The sequence below is a fragment of the Balaenoptera ricei genome, chromosome 9, assembly GCF_028023285.1.
Source record: "Balaenoptera ricei isolate mBalRic1 chromosome 9, mBalRic1.hap2, whole genome shotgun sequence".
NCBI classification, from domain to species: Eukaryota; Metazoa; Chordata; class Mammalia; order Artiodactyla; family Balaenopteridae; genus Balaenoptera; species Balaenoptera ricei.
Window position 1 is genome coordinate 48,689,172 of NC_082647.1, and position 21,341 is coordinate 48,710,512.

The following is a 21,341-nucleotide window of genomic DNA, read 5'->3' on the forward strand; positions in this document are numbered from 1 at the left end:
ACCCCCAACACAGCGCAAGCACTCATAATTCATATTTACTCCCCTTTCCAATTCCCAGCCATCCTTTCTTCTCCATGCAGGTCCCAGGCTATGGAACATCGCTAAAGTAAATGCCATGATGGACTGATTCCCTAACACCCCACCAGGAGACCCTTGGAATCACTGGCCAACCACCATATTTTCTCAATTCTAATATCCCTTCAATTGAAAGATGCTCATATTTTTATAATAGCTTATCAAGAAAAAGAAACACTTCCACATTAAATAGAGACATCAAGTTTTAGATATATCTTTACATTTAAATTTAGTGCGGGTTGAAGGAAGAGGCTTGGAATTTTACCTTAAAACCAAGAAACTATGTAAATTCTCAAGTCTCATGTTTCTCCAAACCTTTCCTCAGTTCACACAGCCTTCTCAAGGAAATGACCTGCTCCTTCATTGAAGTTCAAGGTCATTTGAAATGCACCCCTTCAACATTTATTATCACCTCCATCTCAGAATTTACATTAACTTCATAGGTCCTATTTCCATTCCCTTCTGTCTCTGAGGAATTAACATCCCCCCCCCCCCTCCACAGGATCCTCTACACCCCTATAGTCTGGGGAAGGGCACTCCAGCTGTGGTCCTTCAAGCCAGCATGCTCACTCCTCCTTGCCCTTGACTAAATCCAGCCTGGCGAGCCTTGACCTAATATATGTATACGTATAGCTGATTCACTTTGTTATAAAGCAGAAACTAACACACCACTGTAAAGCAATTATACTGCAATAAAGATGTTAAAAAAAAAAAAAAAACTTTTCTCAAGCTGCTTCCTTCTCAGGCTACCATTATATCACTCTGCTTCCCGTCACTCCCTAGCACTCTTGAAAGGCTCCTCTATGCTGGCCACCTCCACTTCCTCACCACCCACTCACTCAATCTGGCCCCCACCCCAACTCCTCTCTCATAGGTCGCCGGCAAGCAGCCAACTGCCAAACCCAACAGCCCCTGCTCAGGCCTCTCGCTGTGCCAGCTCTAGCAGCATCTGACACCAGTGACCACACGTCTGTAGCATTTATTTATTTATACCCTGCCTGATTCCAAAAAGGAGAAAAGATGGCTTATAGCAATACCTAAAATAGAAGGGGGGAGCATCCCTTAGAAGTAGGTGATTCCCAAAAGGGAAGGGATCCAAAAAGAAACAAGGCTAAAGCCAAAATGCAAGTCACTGGGCAGTCACTCTCAGCCAGGGGCAATTTGGCCCCCAAGGGGACATTTAGTAATGCCTGGAAACATCTCTGGTTTTTGCAACTGGGGGGCGCTACTGGGATCTAACAGATAGAGGTCAGGGATGCTGCTAAGTATCCTATAATGCACAGGGAAGCCCCCCACACACACACAACAAAGAATTATTCAGCCCCAAATATTGGTAGTGCCAAGCTTGGGAAATTCTGCCACACAGTCCAGTGTCCTCTGTGCACTTCTTTTCTCTCTGACTTATCCAAATGCTGGATGTGGCTAAATACCCCTTTCTTAAAGGCTCTCCTCTACCATCATTCACAATCCTGGACTCTCCTGGAACCCTAACTTGCCATGAACCCTCTATGGCCTTTGCTAAGTCTCTTGAGGATCCCTTTCCCTTGAATGCCCCTTCCACAGAGACACCCCCATTATCCTCCCCAAGTAAAGTAAATCCCCCTATGATAGTCTTCAGGGTGGCCTGTGCTCTTCCTTCATGGAAAACTGCAATTCATTAATTAATTGATGAATTGCTCATGTGGTTCCACATGTGATGCCTAGGCTAGAAGCTCCATGAAGGCAGGGGTACATGTGTTTTATGCACAAAGCAGGCCCCTCAAAAATGTGCTGAGTGACTCAAATTGAATAAAACTTAATGTCACGTTTTTACAGCCAAAGCAAAGCAAACTGCTCAAGTTATCGAATTCTTTCTGGCTATTGAGACTCCTCCTTAAGGAAACTAAGTGGAAATCAGTTTTAACTTAGATAAGGCAATTTTCTGCATTCACAATGGAGAGTCCTGGTCTAGCAGAATTTTTCCCAGTACTTCAACCTATCTGTGTCTTCCCAGTGTTTCCTATTTCAAAAGGACCTCCAAAACCAGCTTGCCAAAATATAGTTGAAATTCAAAATAATTTTCTCTACCACTTCCCTTATTTATTAGGTAAAAACCAACATTCATATAAAAGCCCCTGCAGAATCTGCCAGAACGCAAGCAAAGGAGGCTGGTTTCTCAGCTGGTGGCTGATGTCAACAGCGGCATCGCAAGGCAATAACATTTCATGTTGCCATGGCATATTCCCTCCAGGAAGCTTCCAGAACCCTCCTCAAACTCTCTGGGGAGATACAATGAAAAGGGTCCTTAATGAACATCACCTCTCACTGACTCCCAGACATTGCTCTACACTGTGCCGCCAACCCCACAACATAAACAGGCAAGAGAGTGGGGCTTGATTCCACCTGAAACTACTGGGCACTTCAGAGAAAGAGAGCATAGCTACCCACATGCCTGTGCTCTGAGTTCTAAGCTTGTCCTTTATCCCATAAAATGAAGATCTTGGCATGAGAGCACCATGTGTGGTCATTTTCCAATGACTGGAACTTGGAGATATCCAAAGGGTCAAGTGTAGAAAAAGTCACCATCCTGTTCCAAAGGGAAAATGTCAAATTCTGATTTTAGATGATGGATGTTTCCAATTTCTTTCAAAGAGATGGGTTCTAGTACAACAGTAGCAGCAGTCACCATAGCAACAGTGGGTGTCAACTGAGCACAATGTGCAGGTCCTTTACTAAACACTCCACACACAGCACCTCATGTAAGCCTCACATCTAATCCACTTGATGGCAGCCATCAGAGGCTAAAAGAGGGTTAACACAGCAGAGGAGGCCAACTTCCTCTCTCAAAGTTTAGATAAATGGAAAAACGGTGGGTTCTAAAAGAGTCATAGGGGGTTTATTTTACTCAAACGGGAAAACAAAACAAAATCGAATTCAGTCTCTGATGGTGAGCTATTTCACCAGTAATCCAAAGGCCCAGAATTCAAGTGGCTATTGTCAAAGAGAGCACCCTCTTTCCCCCTGTCTGAAATAACAATCCTGAACATCTGGTGGGCAGGATGCGGCTGGTTTACTTCCAGGGGAAAGTTATGGATGGAAATGGCCAACACTGATGTATTTCAGAGGCTGTGAGGGAAGTAGTTCAAACTAGTCAAAGTGGAAAATGATGATGATGATGGTGATGATGGTGATGAGGATGGTGAGGGGGACTTTGAGAATATCTTGGTGAAGAAGAAAAGCCAACAGCAGGCATGACTGCCGAGTGAGAGTTGCCTCACTGTGGGAAGTTACTGCATCCCCTGCAGGCCAGAGTGGAGGACCCCCCTACACTCACCTGGGAGCAGCCTGGGGCACTGCAGACAAACGGCCTCTCCTGCTCCAAATTCATCTTGGATTCCTCATAAATCTGAAGGGTCAGGGGGAGAGAGGAAGGAAAACAGAAATTCATGAATATCTCCTGCTTCTACCTGAGAAAGGCAATGGCTCGGAGCCCCCTCCTATGCCAATTCCCAAATTAGATGAGAAAAACATAAACACGAACAACAGGTCCTGCCTTGCTGAAGTTTATTAGGCTCCCTGCAGTCAGAGTTCCCACTGTGTTTTCTTGAGTGCATATTTACTGCACTTTGAAGAAAAAATGCCAACAAAATGCAACCAAAAACAATGTCTATTGCAGCAGAAATTCTGCCTAGTGGGTGTTATTATCAGGTAAGACCCCACCTGTGCAAGGCAAAGAGCAAGAGAAGGGTAGTTACTGGGCAATCATCAGTGTGAGGACCAACCCTGAGCATCAGGTCAAATGATTCTCCCATGATCACCCCACTGAGCTTCAGTATGAACAAGGGACGCAAGGTAGCCCTACAGCCAGCTTAGCAAATGACCCTGGTAGTGAGCCACGGTCTTAAATTCTCTTTCACCTCAGGCATTTGATGATGCCGCAACAAAAACTATCCAAGTTGTGCAGAGGTGACCAGAAATCAGCAAATGCAAAAAGCATTACCTTAAATATTTCATTGATTTGGTTTTACAGGCTGATTTGAAATTAAAATCAGATTAAGGTGACCGCCCCTCTGATCTAGATAAGTTGTCTGGAATAAGGTAGCTTTGCAGGCAGAAACCTTATGTTGTGATCTCAGACGTATGTTAAACTATAGTGTGGTCTTTTCTTATGCAGGGGTTAAGTTCTAAGGTAAGTTCATTAGGCAAAAACTGAGCGTAATCAAATATCTTTGCAAATCCTCCCCCAAACCAATAAAAGTACAGTATATATGATTGTGTAATTACTAATCTATACAGTAACATAAAATTTTTTTTTAAATATCATAAGAAGTACTATACGATTGAAGTTCCACAGTTTAAACAGTTTTCTAAATCATACTTTTCTTTTTGCCAGTTTTGGAACTGAGTTTAAATAAGCTCCATGTGCTGCTGGTGGGACACGGCTTCATTATACAACTAAAACCTACTGTTTTGTCTCTGAAGAAAGGAAGTGCTGTGCTTCCTTAAAATGCTACTTGTAGGTTATTCCAAAGGAGTCTTAAGTCACCTTCACCCTTGAAAGAGGAAACTCTGCTTCACTCATGGAATAGTTACCCTTCATCCAAGAAAACTTTATCATCTTGCAAAAAAAAAAAGAACAAGGCTAATTTGTATGTCATTACAGCCTTCCCCCAAACACTAATATATCCACACATATTCTTTGGGAAATAGAGGCATACTTTCACTTTTCTGAAACACAAAATGAAAACACTTGCCTTAGATAACACTCCTAGTCAGATATTAAAAACAAAACAAATTTTAAAATGTAAACTCTCTTCACATCACTATTCCTCAATTTTCACTAAGTAATGCCCTTTTCACTCTCCATTTGGAATGACTAGTCACCTATCAAGGCAGTAATGTAGCATAATTTTACAGTTTTCCTGTATCAGGCATATTGGTTAAACTTTTTTACTCTATTATATTTAGAAGAAGAAGGAAAAAAACTACAAATATCTTCAGAAGTTTTCCACTTGCCCTTGTCTGAGGAAAGTCATGAGCAACTAAAATGACTTCTCACATCTCGTTATTCATGTGATTTTGCCATCACTTATAATAGAGCATCCCTCCTCCCCACTGTGAATGCTGACGACTTACTTCTAAGCCTCCAAATAAAGGGTGACTTTAAAGCTGAGAAAATGATTTTGATCCAAGATAGAACAAACAGCACAGTAACTGGGTTATCCATTAATATTAAATATGCCTTGTTTTTCTAGTAAACTTTTTAAAACACTTTCCTGGAACTTTTCTGTCTCTGTGTCCATGATCTGCCTGACCATATCTGCCTGATATTCTGCCTGAATATCAATCTTCAATTCCTTCATTCCTGTATCACACCAATCAGTTAGGGAGCCATTTCCAAATTATGGAGAAAGGTCTGTGTATTTAAGTGTGTGTGTTTGGAGGTGGGGGGAGGTTTTGTGGACAAGTGTTACTGGAACCTCACTCTAATATTAACTATTCCTCATGTATAATAGAGAAGTTGCTATAAAGTGAGTCTTTCTTGGACATCATTTAACAATTTTGTTTGCTAAAGTAACCAAAGAATGCCAATATTAGTCATATTATTAACCAATATTAAGATTACATGATGGGGCTTCCCTGGTGGCGCAGTGGTTGAGAATCTGCCTGCCAATGCAGGGGACACGGGTTCGAGCCCTGGTCTGGGAAGATGCCACATGCCACGGAGCAACTGGGCCCGTGAGCCACAACTACTGAGCCTGCGCGTCTGGAGCCTGTGCTCCGCAACAAGAGAGGCCGCGATAGTGAGAGGCCCGCGCACCGCAATGAAGAGTGGCCTCTGCTTGCCACAACTAGAGAAAGCCCTCGCACAGAGACGAAGACCCAACACAGCCATAAATAAATTAATTAATTAATTGGAAAAAAAAAAAAAAAGATTACATGATGGTAAAATGGGAAAGTTCCAAGAAAGTTCCATATAAATACATGTATGGTCTACATCTGAAAGAAGTAATTTGTGATAATAATTAATATCCAACCGATAGAAGTGGTCAAGATTGGAAGTGCTATTGCTTCAGGTTAAAGGGGATTCATTAATAAGCCAAAGTGAAGAAAGAGACTGACCAAGCCTTGCCACATCAGTATGAGGAGGAAGTATTTTTCTACCATAGTCACAACTCTATCCCAAACCTGAGTCCACCAAAATGCTGACTTTTCCCATAAATTCAGGCCCTTAATGGTAATAGTTTATCAATTCTGCTTAACATCAACATGAGCTACCTTATCTTAATTATTGATTATAATTTGCATATGAACTGCAGCAAATATCATGGAATTATATGATGCTAGTGATAGGAGACTGAACAACGTTCAGTCAGAAAAAAATTTCAGTCATACAGATTTACACTGTCTTATTGAGCCTTCATAGACTGGATGCCACATTTAGAGGAACAGGATCAATTAGACAACTACTGAGTCTGCCTTCAAATAGTTTAGAGTTCAGTTCATTCTGTTCAACTGAGTTACCAGTCATTGTATTATTTTATTATTACAACATAAATGAATCTGTATCAATTTATTACATGCTATGGATCCCATGGACCAAATGTTTTGGCAACATACTATTGGAATAAGTGTCCTAAGGTAAAATGGCAGTTGCTAAAATAAAATACGTTTTAAGTGATTAATAAGGTCTGAGTGGGTGTATATATATGTGTGAACCTCAACTGCTTTATTTTGATGCTCTGCGTTCCCACATTTAGCTCTCTATAAACAGTACACCCTTGCTCATTCCTCCTGTGTGGGTGTTGGAGATAGTTTTACTAAACAGTACCACTCTACCACACAGGCTTCATTACGTTTATCAACCAGTATGATCTGGTCTGATGTATTAGTCAAGAGCCATGATCTCTTTTTATGGTCTATTATTATGGTTCTTTTCTAGCACATATTGTAATAATTATTCTCTCAAACAGACTTCTACTAAAGCCCTGTGTATATTCTTTTATCATCCATCACATGGGGGGCAAATTACTCAGACATGATTTTAGCCAGGCTGTTCTGCATTTGGTCCTCAGAGGTCAGGCCTCATCTTCTCATTTCCCATTCAGTTGTTTTACTAGCTGGGATGTTTTAATGAACCAGGTTTTGCTTGGCAACCGCCATACCCCAGGCTGCACTGCACAGAGCTGCCATAGTAGGCGTTCAATAAATATTTGTGGGATGGATAATGAATCCTGAATCACCACAATAAACCGTCTCAAACAGCTTGCTTTTTTTCCTACTCCTAAGGCAGTGGTCCTCAAACTTTTTGGCCCACAGCCAAGTTTTCAGCAAGGCAAGAGGTTGTGCAGGCCAATAATTCCACCTGTTCCCAGTTATGACCAGAGAAGAAATCTCACCAGGTTTAATGGAAAAAAGTCAAAGTTGCTTCTGGTGAAAACAACAGTCTAGCTTTCATTCACATGTAAATGTATTAATTCATTATGAATTCAGTCAGTTAATATTGTCATAGATGCTGAAACCACTGGAATCCAGTCTATTAACCATGTGTGGACTGTTTATGGCACCCAGAGAGGGCCCTTTGAGTAACACCCAGTGACCCCATATCTTTGGTTAAATACAGTAATAATTGTGGAGGGAGCTGTCTAATCATTTAAGAGTTTCTTTACAAATAGTATCATTTTTTGTTCCTCCTTTTCCAAAGTTTAGCTTCAATGTTCACTTAGAACAAATGCCTCAAGAGTCTAATTTCCCTTCAGATTTTTGGAAAACAATACAAAACCCTAATAACAAACCCTAATGGTGTATAAAGCGAGTAGAGGTTTTTCGTAGTCGACAAGGAGATGACAGGTTTGATTTATAATTCAAACTAAACTGCCACTGGATTCAGCTGGCCTCTCAATGAGCAAGAATCTCTTTCATTGTTTAGCGTTTGACCCTACAAATTCCTCCTGGTCTAAAATGGGAAATCTTCCACAATGGCTGATGCAATCCATTCAAATGCTTTGCCAGGCATTTAGGGATATACTTGGAATTACTACTTCATGAAGGGCAACATTGCAAAAAACAAATGCTACAAAAAACTTGGATAGTCTACACAAAATACTGTAAATATGTATTTTAAACTTAAGAGCAACAACTGAGCCCAAAGGGAAAAAAACCTACATCATCTGCTTTGCTAGAATCAGCCAAGAGTGATGCTTCCCCATCTAAATCATAGTAAGCCATTACCGATTCTTAGTTAACAGCGAACTCCAATCTCAGTGTAATGGCCCAAATTTCCCCCACAACAGCAAACACATTCATACAGTGATATGGGGTTTGGAATAGTAAGACACTAAAAATGTTGTTTTAATCTGAAAATCTGGCATGCACTTTTATCAACATCAAAAGTTCTGGGAACTTCAAAGCCACAACTGTATATATAAATGAGCACTAATAATAATATTGATATCCTCATCAGCTCTGGTATTGTTAATCTGGACATGAATGCATTAGAGATCTGAAAGGGGGCTTGCATTTTAATAGCGATGTTAACAACCTCTGTCAGCCTTTACTGCCCTACGATGAGCGTGGAATGAGTCTTCTTGGCAGGACTCCTGTGAAGCAGATCTTCGCTACCCTGTTGAGCTTACTAGACTGCAGAAAGGGTTCTAGAAGAGGAAACAGGTCCTTCCTAAAATGCCAAGGTTAGCCGACAAACATCTTGAGTTCATCACGCTGTGTGAGATTCCAGATCAGTCTTACTTTGTTTCTGGAAGCAAAGGTTGTTTATTAACTAAATTAGTTAAGGGTATAGCCAATTTGTACTTCATGTTTCTGAAAAAAAAAAAAAAAGCAAATATTTCTCTCAATGTCTTGGTCAGAAAGGCAAAGAGCCACACTCAATAATAACCCAACACAAATTCACCAAAAGCACACATTAAAGTATTTTATTCTAAGATGCCTGATTCTACTTTAAAAGCCAGGGTGCAGGGTCATTCTTCCAACACGTGGCTAGCTATTGGAAAGGAATTATATATCTAATCTGAAGGATATGGTACCTTTCACTATTTCATTTGCTCATCTGTGATACAGAACCATTTTAGTAAAACATTGTAAATAGGACCATTTACAGAGGTATTATTTAAAAAATAATTTTTAAATTATTTTAAAATTCTTTAATATTACTTTAATACCGTAACTTCAAACAGAAAAATAAACACCCTTGAATCTCAGTCCAAGAAAATCAATTATTTTGTGAGTGGGTCTTAGTATCCATCTCTGCATCTGTGTCTCTGTGTCTTTGTTTTTCCGTGTGTGTCTTCTCTCTTGAAAACTCTGTCTCTCTTTTTATATGTCTGTTTCTCTGTGTCTTTGTCTTGTTACATATGTCTTTGTCTCTCTTCGTCTGTCTGTCTTTCTCTCACACTCATGCACACACACATACACACACATTTTATCAGATGTGCTCTTACTAGCTTTACTGGTAAAAAGATCTAGTAGGCTTGTTTCCTGTTTCAGTGTTATTCTTGAAGTGGGCTGCAGCTAGAATCTGAATTTCATTGGGCTATTATTATTTGCAGCTGTGTGACCTTTTTAACCCTGCTTTTAAAGTGACATTTCAGCCCTCAAGCTTGAAACGCCTTGAATGCTGCAAAGTTTTCAAACCAGAGATTTATACGGGGAACAAGACCAAGAGTGGGAATCTACCTTCTAAGCGAAAATTTCAACAGAACTTGGCGAGAATGGGGGTGTCTTGCTGGGCAGTTTACAGCCAGAACTCTTCCCCAGGAGTCCTCAGCTTTACCCAGACCACTTGCAGCTAAACATTGCCATCCCGTTCAAACCAGAATATCATTATCCTTAAAAGATGTCCACCATTCCCTGGTATCCCCAAAGTTCAGAGGCCCACAGCCTGAATCACAGACCTCTTTAGGGTTGTTTCACAGGCTGCATCACGCTTAAGGGACTGTCCAAATGTCCCTTCGAACCAGGCCCATGGTTCCCAGGAGGAAGGATTTCCAAAGATCTTTTGTCTCTGGAAACTCACGGGGCCTTACTTCCCGGCCCTCACAGGAGAGAGTGCTGGGGGCTCACGTCCTCTCGTGTACTTTAGCAGAGGTTTGTGGTTTTATTTATGTGGCGTTTATACTGTGTATGAAAAAACATTCCAGTGGGATTGGGTTTTCATACGTTAGATTCCTCTTTCTTCTCTTTTTTTTTTTGTTTTTGTGTTAAGTTTTCCATATGTTTCTTTGGATATGAGCCCTCTTTTCAAAGTTACTGGCTAATTTCTACTTATGTTTCACACAATCCTGTCTCACAGCTTTCCTACCTATGGGTTCAGAAGTTCAGAACGTACTTGTTAAGCAACAGTGTTGGACCTTAGAGGTGCAGCATATTAGTCTCTGCAGGGTGTGTGTCTGTGCCCAAGGCTGTATATCTAAGTCTGTGTTCCTCTTCCTGCTCCCACCTCGCACAATACATTTTTGGCAGGACACACCTCATTTCAATGAAAAGTTTATTTGACATGCATGTGGTTAACAAAACACTAGCTTAGAGATTCTCAGGTTTTGAAGGAAATATTGAATGTAACAAAATTACTTGGCTTGTTTCTAATGAGACTGAACCCAACCTCAGAAGACAGGCTGAAAAGCAAACTCTTCCTTTTACCTACTCCCAATACGAACAAACTGATGAGAAAAGAAAAAATAAAATTGGAATAAGAGGTGACCAGGGATTCAGTTGACCTTGTCATCTGTACCTTTCCAGAAAGTCTTCCACTGCAATTTAAAATAATTGCCCCGTGAAACCCTGAGAGGAAAAACTATGATAGCAAAGAAATTAAATGCAAAACCAGGTATATTCTTCATTCTGGTCAAAAGCAGCTTGCCTTTAGAAATTGAAGAATAACTTAACAGAAGAAAGAAAAAGTTCTTTCTTTTCCTTTTTTGCTCTACTATAGTAAAATTTGACTTTAAAATTGTAACCCACTCCCAAATGGGACTACTTTGCCTCTGGATACTTTTTAAGACATTTTGAGTGCATTTGGTTTTTAAACTGTTTTCATGTAAAATGAATATTTTTGAATATTCTGAAAAATCACAACTTGCTAGTCTTGGCTTGCTTTTCACACATTCAAATGATTTTTATTGGCTAGAACTGTTTTCTTCGTATTTTTATTCTATATAAGTATCCTTGCGTCTCCAGCAACAATATATGTTTGGTCCATCTAATGTATGGGCTGAAGTAATCTTTAACAAAACACCTGAGAAGTTTCCTTCTTGTGCATGAATCAGAGCTACAAAATGTGACACTGTGTATGAAACACAGTGGTGATCATGCCAGACCTCTCTGCTCTCTGCAAGGCCTGGTAAGAGGCTATTTCATCTTAGTATTAAATCTTATGATTACCCTTACTGACTTACTAGTAAAAGACATTTGAGAATGATGGTATCAAACAGAGTGTTTTTTATCTTTTACTCCAGAAGAAAGCTAGGCATTCTCAAGTCCTATCGGAAGTAGCCAGCAGTTGTGTTCAGAACTTGCCCCATCTCACCGTGTCAGTTGAATACAAGGGTAAAAATACATTTAAAGACTTGATTCAGATTCCTACCGTACTATGCGTCAAATGTCAAGCATGTGAACATTTGACAGTACTAGCAGGTCACTTAAAGGCCATGTTAAGGTAAAAATCTTAAGTCATCTGAAGATTCTGTCATCATTCTAATAAAGTTCCCTCTGTAAATACTAGCAGGGACTCCCTTGGTGGCACAGTGGTTAAGAATCCACCTGCCAATGCAGGGGACACAGGTTTGAGCCCTGGTCCGGGGAGATCCCACATGCCGCGGAGCAACTAAGCCCGTGCACCACAACTACTAAGCCTGTGCTCTAGAGTCCATGAGCCACAATTACTGAGCCCACGCACCACAACTACTGAAGCCTGCACACCTAGAGCCCATGCTCCGCAGCAAGAGAAGCCACCGCAATGAGAAGCCCACGCACCGCAATGAAGAGTAGCCCCCTCTCGCCACAACTAGAGAAAGCCCGCGCGCAGCAACGAAGACCCAATGCAGCCCCAAAAAAAAATTAAGAAAAAAAAACGTATATATATCTTAAATACTAGCAAAAGGCACATTTTCATCGGCTTTCCTAGAGAAGGCATAATTTCCTTGCATGGCCCAGCAAGAGGATTTGGAAATATGTGAAACCAGTTTTTAGTTGCCACTATTTCTGGGAGTCACCACTGTCATTTAATAGGTGGGGTCAGGGGTACAAAATATTCTGTGACGTGCAGAATGGGCAGCCCTGTGCAACACCAAAGTTTCCTGACCCAACAGCTAATAGTGCAGATTTTGCAAGAATAATCATAGTATTAGTCCCACTGCCCACTGGTTTAGAGGTAAAAAGCAGATAAGAGTAAGAAAATAGTAAGAGTGAGACAATGAAAACAAAGTCAGCATACAGCAGAGGAAATGAAAATAAGAGACTAAACACATACCCACCTCTTTATACTTTGCACACAGCTCTGGAAAACGCAGGCAAAGTTAAGCCTAGGATGAGGCTAGATTCAATGCCAATAAAAACTTTATGAATATTCAAAAAAGTATGTGAAATTATCATTCCCTTTCAATGTGAAGGAGGGCTGGGGACTGTTGCCAAAATTTAACTAAGCATACGCTTTCAATCCATAGCGGAGACAGATGAGTAAACTAGAGTAGACTTTTTTAAGTGAATTACCTCGTTTGGCTACCTACAGCCCCACTCTCCAGTTCACTTACTACACCGTTCTAAGCGGTGTTGACGCAACGGTAGCGAAAGAAAGCCTTGGCCCAAGGTGGAAACGGCTCTTGTTCAGATGCCCTTTCACTCCTGATAATTGCCTTGTTTATTTTATATTATTGCTGAGGACAGCGCCACCAAAAAGACCATGCTTTGTTTGATTTTGGTTTTCTTTTCCTTTTAAAATTTAAGCGGGGAATGTCACAAGATTTCAAATTGTTTTTATGTTACTGGTACCATCAGTCATCAGCTCATAGAATACTTATTAGGGGAACACTGGCCCCCTAACCCTAACCAACTTCAAAACGTATTAATAGGGCAAAAACTTACTAATAGGCATATATATATATACACACACACACACACAGATACATACATATATAAATACACATACACACACACACACACACATATATATACACATTTAATTTTTTTTCTCTTTCGGCCTAAGTTTTCTTATTGATAGGTTGCGGTGTGTACGCGTGACACACATTAACACACATTACAGAGATTATTTCATCTCCATAAACTAGCTCAAGCCTCAAAACCGTTGCCTAGTCCTAAACGTAACCCAGAGGAGGCTACTGAGCTCCAAGGAGGTATAAGAAGAAAACCCGGGTCTGCCTCGCAGCCCAAGTTCACCACAGTTAAGGATCATTAAGCTTGTATTTTAAAAGTGCAGAAATCAGATGTATTTCTGAGAATCACTAAGTCGTTTCCACAGACTAGAAAAGTCCTTCATGTCTTTCTCAACTTCCTATTAAACAAAAGAGCCACTCACTAAAGCCTATAAACCCACTGAAACATACTGGAAAAAAGGACACAGAAAGAAAAGGCCTTTTCCTTGAACCACCACCCACGAGAGGTTACACTGTACCAGACTCCAATTCATCAAAAGGTCCTAGCCATTAACAAACAAACGAGGGGCCAGCTCCTTCTCTCCCCAGGGCTCGGCCCCCAGACAACAGCTCCATTTTTCAGTCAACACTCCCAATCAGCACGAAAAGGGAAAGGGACTTTTTTGAATGCCCCTGCTCCCCCAAACCTAGGACCTTTTCCTCAGCTTGACTGTGGTCTCTCTACTCAGGAGGTGGAGGTCAGGCCCTGGGAAATACCCTGAACCTGGACTCTTCCGAGAGGGAAAGTGAAAGCAGGCAGGGGCACGAAGCACCCAGAGGGGATTTGGAAGGAGGCCGATCAGACATTTCCACTGAAAGGCTGGGTAAAGGGGAAGCGAAGAGCCCCCAAGCCCACATGGGTGAATTGCAGCTGTTCAACGAGCCAATTCTAGGATCTTCATAGGGCACTGTTCAGGGGCAGCTTCAGGGAGAGTGACCTGTGGGCAGTGATTGATTACCTGTCACCCAGAACTTGTTCCAAAGTGATTCAACCTTGGCATGCACTGGGACAGGACCAGAAACCGAGGACACTGGTCTCATTCATTCATTCCTGCCTCACACAGTCACCGGGCACCTACCAAGCATTAAGCTCCATGCTAGGAACAGGAAGGCTCCAAAATATAGCCCCTGCCCTTTGAGCAGTGACCATCCAGTAGGGAGGTGAGGTATGTACAGATGTCTATGGTGGAAGGTAGAATTTTAAAGGCCATAAAGTAGTGTTAGCAAAGTGCTGTGAGAGATCAGGGGCCATGAGAAAGCAAGCCTGTGTTATTAACTACATCAAATACCACATAATCTCCTTTCACAGCTAAACATTTCTCACAATCAGCTATCAGTTCAAGGAACAAACACACACACACCTTGAAGCGATCTTTTAATTGTACTAGAAGTAAGGTTTTTATGTTTGTTTTAATTTAGGCTTTATTTTACTTTTAATTCTGATAAATAAGACTACATTATTTGCAATAAGCTTAACGCTATGGCCAGGGGACCAGATTTTATGTTAGAAAATCAATAACTGAATCTCAGCTCCCTTGCTTACTAGCTGTGTGATCTTGGGCAAATTACTTAACTTCTTTGAACATTACTTTTCTCACTATAAAAAGACTACAGACAATATTGGCATCATCTGCCTCTGGGGATACTGGGTGAACAAATGTGCTTTAAAAAGCACTACATAAACTGTAAAGTGCTGTGAAATGTTGGTTACTGTTTTTATCAGTCACCTTGCAGTAAGCACATGGAATTGCTGAAGTACTGGATAGTGCAAAGAGTTATGTCTACATTTGACAGCATGTGCAGAGAGATTAAAGATTCTGAAAGATGTTGGAGAGGATGATCTTTAAAGAGATCCTGATCTTCTACGCTTCTCTGATAATCTAGCAATTACCAAGCCAAACCTTATTCACCAGCTTTTTACTGGTAGGCTCCCAAGTAGAATTATTTTCTTTGTCTTCTAACTGAGATGCGATGTCAAGAAATGCTTTGGAGTCTGGTCTGTGTTCAAACCCTAGCTCTGTGACATACCAGCTGACATATAAGCTTGGGTAATGGGTCACTTGACCCTGGGATAAATTTGGCTATTGCTGGCTGAGCAAGCCAGGGAGCATCAGACACCTCGCCCTGGGCTTGGAGGAGCCAGAGCTGGAAAGGCACATGAATTTGTTTACCTTCCTGGAACACTGCTTCCAACCACAGAAATGAAGGGAAAGCTCTTTGCTAGGCAAGTCCACCCCGACACCTTGGCCACGCTGCCCTTACCATCCAGACTCCAGTCGCACTGATGGTAGGAAAAAAGTGGAGTTTGGGAGGCACCTGGGATAACTGAGAAATTCAGTGCCTTCTTATCAGTGGGTACTTCTAGGCTCACCTGGAGTCATTAGAAATAAGATTAATACAGATTAATAAGACTAATATAAGACTAATGGGTAAAGGGGGGTCAAAAGGTTAAAAAAATGCAGTTGATGTAAAACAGACACAGAAATTTTGATCATATCTAAAATATTGATTTTATGTATATATCAATATATATGTTTATATATTGATAAAATAAAGTCTGAAAAAAAGAAATAAGACTAATACAGATTATGACATTTGTTTACATCCACTCTCCACTTGGGCTACCAAGAAAGAAATTAAATCTTCCTTTTGTTATTAAATTTTCTTTAGCAAGCTATACTATCCTTTATCATCTTACTGCTTATTCTTGTTTTTGCTCTTCCCTATTTTTTTATTTTCTTCCCTCTCCTTTTCATTCCCAAAATATCCCATGTGGTATTTAATAAAAATACTTTGAATAAGGCAGTAAGAGTTAGCTGTGAAAAAAGGAAGTCACAGCACAAATCAAAGATCTGGTCAATTAGACCACTTGGGAAAATGGGGAGCTCACATCTCAATAACAGCAACATTTCCTAACCCAGGACACTGGGTTGTTCACGATGATTAGCCGAAGACCTCTGTGCCTCAAAGCAGATCACCCTCCCAATGCAGAAAGGTCTGTATCTATGGAAAGCCTGGCAAATTTTGAGGGTTTTTTTAATGCTTGGGAGTAGTGAAAATTGTATTTAGTGAAACTATCTCTTCCATGTACCACCACATCCTATGTGTCAGCCATTTTTAATCTCAGAAAAGCATTTTCCGTCAAGGCTGAAAGAAAGCCTTGATTAGATACAGCTTTGATTTATCCTCTCCACTAAGTGCCTCTGTAGGGAACGCAGCCGGATAAAGCCATTCAAATATGAGTTAGGATGGCAAAATTCTCAGTAATTTCCAAAACCTTCAGTTTTCCTATCCACCTTTGTGATACCCACATTAAAGGATTTCTGGTACTCTTGAAGTGATGGGATTATTTAAATAATGACATCAAGCTAATGTTTGTAAGATGCTTCAAGGAATTGAACACAAGCTGAAAGTAGTAATATCATCGTTATTTCTTCATCTGTCCTCTACTATTTCCAAAGAAACAGAAACAACCACTTACACAAACACACACACACAAAAATCCTCCGGACACCCAAGTTAACCAGTGTCTCCTTTCTTCCCAAACCGCTAATCAGCCAGTCACTGGGCAAACAGCTCAAGCACCAGACAAGGAAAACATGTTATTTTTCTGGGCAAGCCTTAACTTCACTGCCTACAAAACACAGCCCCACGGGGCACATCCCACACATGGTGAGATTAAGGCTCCCCTCTCTCACTGGAAACCAATAGTTACCCGTCAACGCCCACGGAAACTGAGGTCAGGATTCGCCAAAATGCACCCTGAAGTCCAAGCTCGTTGATTCTCAAGCTTTCCTACACAGACCAGTACTCACATCCAAACCATCGCTGCAAGACTTCTCCTGCTAATAACACTCAAAGAAAGCTCAGAAAGGAGTAGCATAAGAGAGAGCTTCTCTCCACGGAGCCTCACCCCCAGCCGCCCAACGTCCTGCGGACTTCTCGGAATGAGAGAAATTGCTCAGTGTCAGCGCTGGATAGTGAGTCAACCTGGTGTCTACGTGTCCCCTGAACCAGGCGATTCAGTGAGCTAAGGTAAGAGAAGGAAAGCAAAACAAACAACAAAACCAGGCTTCAGATAGTCCCTTAAAAAATGAGGCTGTCGGGAGCCAAATTCCACAGTGCACACAAGCCACTTCAAGGCACACCCCACAGCACTCATCAGAAATCTTCAAAGGACGAGTGAGGCTCCCCTGCCACAGGCCAGGGTCATGGACCCAAAGGTGACAATGAGACACTCCTAAGAACATCTGGACAAATAAGCCAGGCACAGGGCCTTTCCAGACGGTGGACAGTGGCCTCTGTCTTCACTCATCGGATGACCCCAGATTCCTGTCCCGGGGCTGGCTGCTTCCAGCACGGATCTTCACTCACCCAAGCCCAGTGCAGGGTTCAGGTTTTAAAGTGGCTGAAGAGTCACTCTCTCCCCTCATTTCCCCTGTCTGCCTCCAGAAGACTTGTCAGTCTTCCAGCAGATGTCTCTGGAGGACCTCGTTAGGTGAGAGAGGGGAAGGAGACAGATGAGGTCCCTGATCTCATGGAGAACAAAAAAGAAAGTAAGCAAAAACCACCAGCACACAAATCAAGTAAGTGACCAGGAAAAACAACTGCACATTTTGGAAAGTCCACTGCAGATATAAATAGGGCAATGTGATAGAGAAAAAGGTGGACAAGGGAACGTATTTAAGGGAGAGGTTGGCTGAGGCCTGAACTAGGCAAATGAGCTGTTTGAAATATGCAAATGAGCTCAACTATGCAAATGAACAAGAGAGGGTGTTCCAGGCGCAGAGGACCCCAGAAGCAAAGAGCTGGGGTGTCTGAGGGACTAAAAGGGGACTGGTGAGACTGCAGTGTGGTGGGCAAGAGAGAAAGGGGTCAAGGGTCACTGAGAAGCAGGCAGGCCTCAAATCATCCAAGAGGAGGATTTATTCTGAGTAAAGAAAAGCACTAAAGAATTCCAGGCTGGAGAGAAAGGGACTTGGAGCAGTTAACTTTTCTGTTCCTCAGTCCTCATATAAAACACGAGGATCATAATAACTTTACTTTGGAGTTGTTGTGAGGGTTAAAGACATCCCAGGATTAGGACAGAGGCTGGAACACAAGGCAGATGCTCACCTTCTTATGAATTAAACAACACAGCCTATCTCATGCATAAATAAGTATTTAGACTTCCCCCAAAGTAAGAAACAATCCCTGTGACATAACTAACACAGGCCGACAGTATGAGAGTCTAAACACTGACCTTGGGATTAATTCTCTCAGTCACCACTTTAGCTCTAGCTTAAAGTCACACTGCCTGGTTTCAAACCATGGCTGTGTGACCTTGGGAGGTAACTCAACTTCTCTGTGCATGTTTTCTCATCTATAAATGGAGATAAAACTACTTCCTAGGCTTATTTGAAGATTTATTTATATATATAATATAAATATATAATATTTTTATTATATATAGAGAGAACCTATATACAGAATAGAGAGAGAACCTATATACAGAATAGAGAGAGAACAATTTCTGGTGTATAGTGAATATACAATACTTATTAGATATAGTAATAATACTTTTTTTCTATCAGAAGAGACACTGAAGGCTTTTCAATCTCATATAACCAAATTTAGGACAATGTCAAGTACTATTTTTTTTTTGCTTTGACTGTTAAATACCATATTTTGGATTTAGTAGTTAAAAGAATATTTTTGAAGCAAAAATAAACAAATGCAGCTACATCAAACTGAAAAGCATCTGCACAGCAAAGGACACTATCAACAAAATGAAAAGACAACCTACTGAATGGGAGAAGGTATTTGAAAATCATATATCTGATACGGGGTTAATATTCAAAACATATTACAACCTCATACAACTCAACAACAAAAAAACAACCCAATTAAAAAACTGTCAGTGTTGGGCTTCCCTGGTGGCGCAGTGGTTGAGAGTCTGCCTGCCAATGCAGGGGACACGGGTTCGAGCCCTGGTCTGGGAGGATCCCACATGCTGCGGAGCAACTAGGCCCGTGAGCCACAATTACTGAGCCTGCGCGTCTGGAGCCTGTGCTCCGCAACAAGAGAGGCCACGATAGTGAGAGGCCCGCGCACCGCGATGAAGAGTGGCCCCGCTTGCCGCAACTAGAGAAAGCCCTAGCACAGAAACGAAGACCCAACATAGCTATCAATCAATCAATCTTTAAAGAAAAACAAAAACAAAAAAAAAAAAACACATGCCTTTCCATCACTGTACCTCTATGTTATGGGTCAAATCCTGTCCCCTAAAAAAAAAAAAAAAAAAAAAAAAAAAAAAAAAAAAAAAAAAACTGTCAGTGTTGAATAGATATTTTTCCAAAGAAGACATACAAATGGCCAACTGGCACATGAAAAGATGTTTAACACCACTAATTATTAGGGAAATGCAAATCAAAACCACAATGAGATACCACCTCATACCTGTTAGAATGACTATTATCGAAAAGGCAAGAAATACAAGTGTTGGCAAGTATGTGGAGAAAAGGGAACCCTTAGACACTGTTGGTGGGAATGTAAATTGGTGCAGCCACCATGGAAAACAAAAAATTAAGAATAGAACTACCATATGATCCAAAAGGTCCACTTCTGGGTACTTACCCAAAGAATATGAAAACACTATTTCAAAAATATATATGCACGCCTATGCTCATTGCAGCATTACTTACAATAGCTAACATATGGAAACAGGCTAAGTGTCAATGGATATATGGATAAAGATGTGAGATATATATATAGAGATATAGACAGATAGATATAGATATATACATACACATACACACTGATATATATATATGCAAACATATATATATATACACGTAGATACATACATCCATACATACACACTCACAGTGGAATACTACTCAGTCGTAAAAAAGATGAAATCTTGCCATTTGCAACAACATGGATGGACCTTGAGGGTATTAATGCTAAGTGGAATAAGTCAGGTGCAGAAAGACAAATACCATATGATTTCACTTGTATGTGGAATATTAATATTAAATAAATAAATGAACAAACCAAACCAAGCAAAAACAAATACATAGATACTGAGAATGGAGTAGTGGTTACCAGACGGGAAGGGGCAGGGGGAAGGCAAAATGGGTAAAGAGGGTCAACTCTATGGTGACAGATGGAAACCAAAAATTTAATGGTGAGCACGCTATAGCATATATAGAAGTAAAAATATTATGCTGTACACATGAAATTTATGTAGTGTTATAAACAAATGTTACCTCAATAAAAAATATTTGTTTAAAAAAAGAACACTTTCATTTGGGTGGAGAAAGTGCATCAAATACAATTTTTATTTCTCAATAGGCTAGATTTGTTTTGCTTTGGTTTTTACAGAGCTGAATAATTATTTTAAATGTAAAGACACTTTATCCATTGAAAGTTAGTCAAGAAAACTTTGGTAATTGACAAATCATGTTTTTATCTTAAGTTGTGATTTTATATACATAGGAAAGTTTGAAGGATATATACCAAAATATTAACAGGTTTACAGTGGTTGCAGCTAGGCAATGAGATGATGCATTTTTTGTGTATCTATATACTCTTTTTCTTTCTACCATGAACATTGATTGTATACAAAATAAATCAAAGACTCAGTGTAAGATAAAAGGAATACATCCAAAAGCGTGTGATGATGGCAAGGACGCTGTAAGGGTCCATGAACCTGCCTTGACCTTTGCAGCTATCTGTTCCATCTTCGGCAAATTTCTAACCCTCCCTAAATTTTAGTTTCTTTATTTGTTAAATGGACAAAACAATTCTTTTCCACACAGCGTTGTGGTAAAGACTGAATGAGGCATACAGTGACTACTCAATAAATCACAGCTCCATAGTACTCTGTAGTCTTTAAGAGCACCTGGGTTCAAATCTTTTTTCTTTCCTTAATTACCTGTGTGACCTTAGACAAGTCACTTAACCTCTCTGTGCCTCAGTTTCCTCATATTTTATAATAATGGCACTTACCTCACATGGATATAAGAGTATATGAGGATTAAAGGAGTTAACATATGTAAACAATTTGGAACAGTGCCCAGCACATGGTAAATGCTATGTAACTGCCAGTTCTTATTACTATTATGAAATCTAAATCTAAAA

General features: G+C 40.6%; 1 protein-coding gene across 7 annotated transcripts in view; it reads right to left on the bottom strand.

The window, feature by feature from the left end:
• The window catches only part of CREB5 (cAMP responsive element binding protein 5), a 404,519-nt gene that overhangs the window by 327,378 nt on the left and 55,800 nt on the right, over positions 1–21,341 (bottom strand). For all 7 annotated transcript variants that reach the window (XM_059933702.1, XM_059933698.1, XM_059933699.1 and 4 more), the window contains exon 2: positions 3,389–3,460. In XM_059933702.1, the coding sequence (XP_059789685.1) occupies positions 3,389–3,442 (54 nt within the window). In that variant the 5' untranslated portion in view covers positions 3,443–3,460. The remainder of the gene's footprint in view (positions 1–3,388; positions 3,461–21,341) is intronic.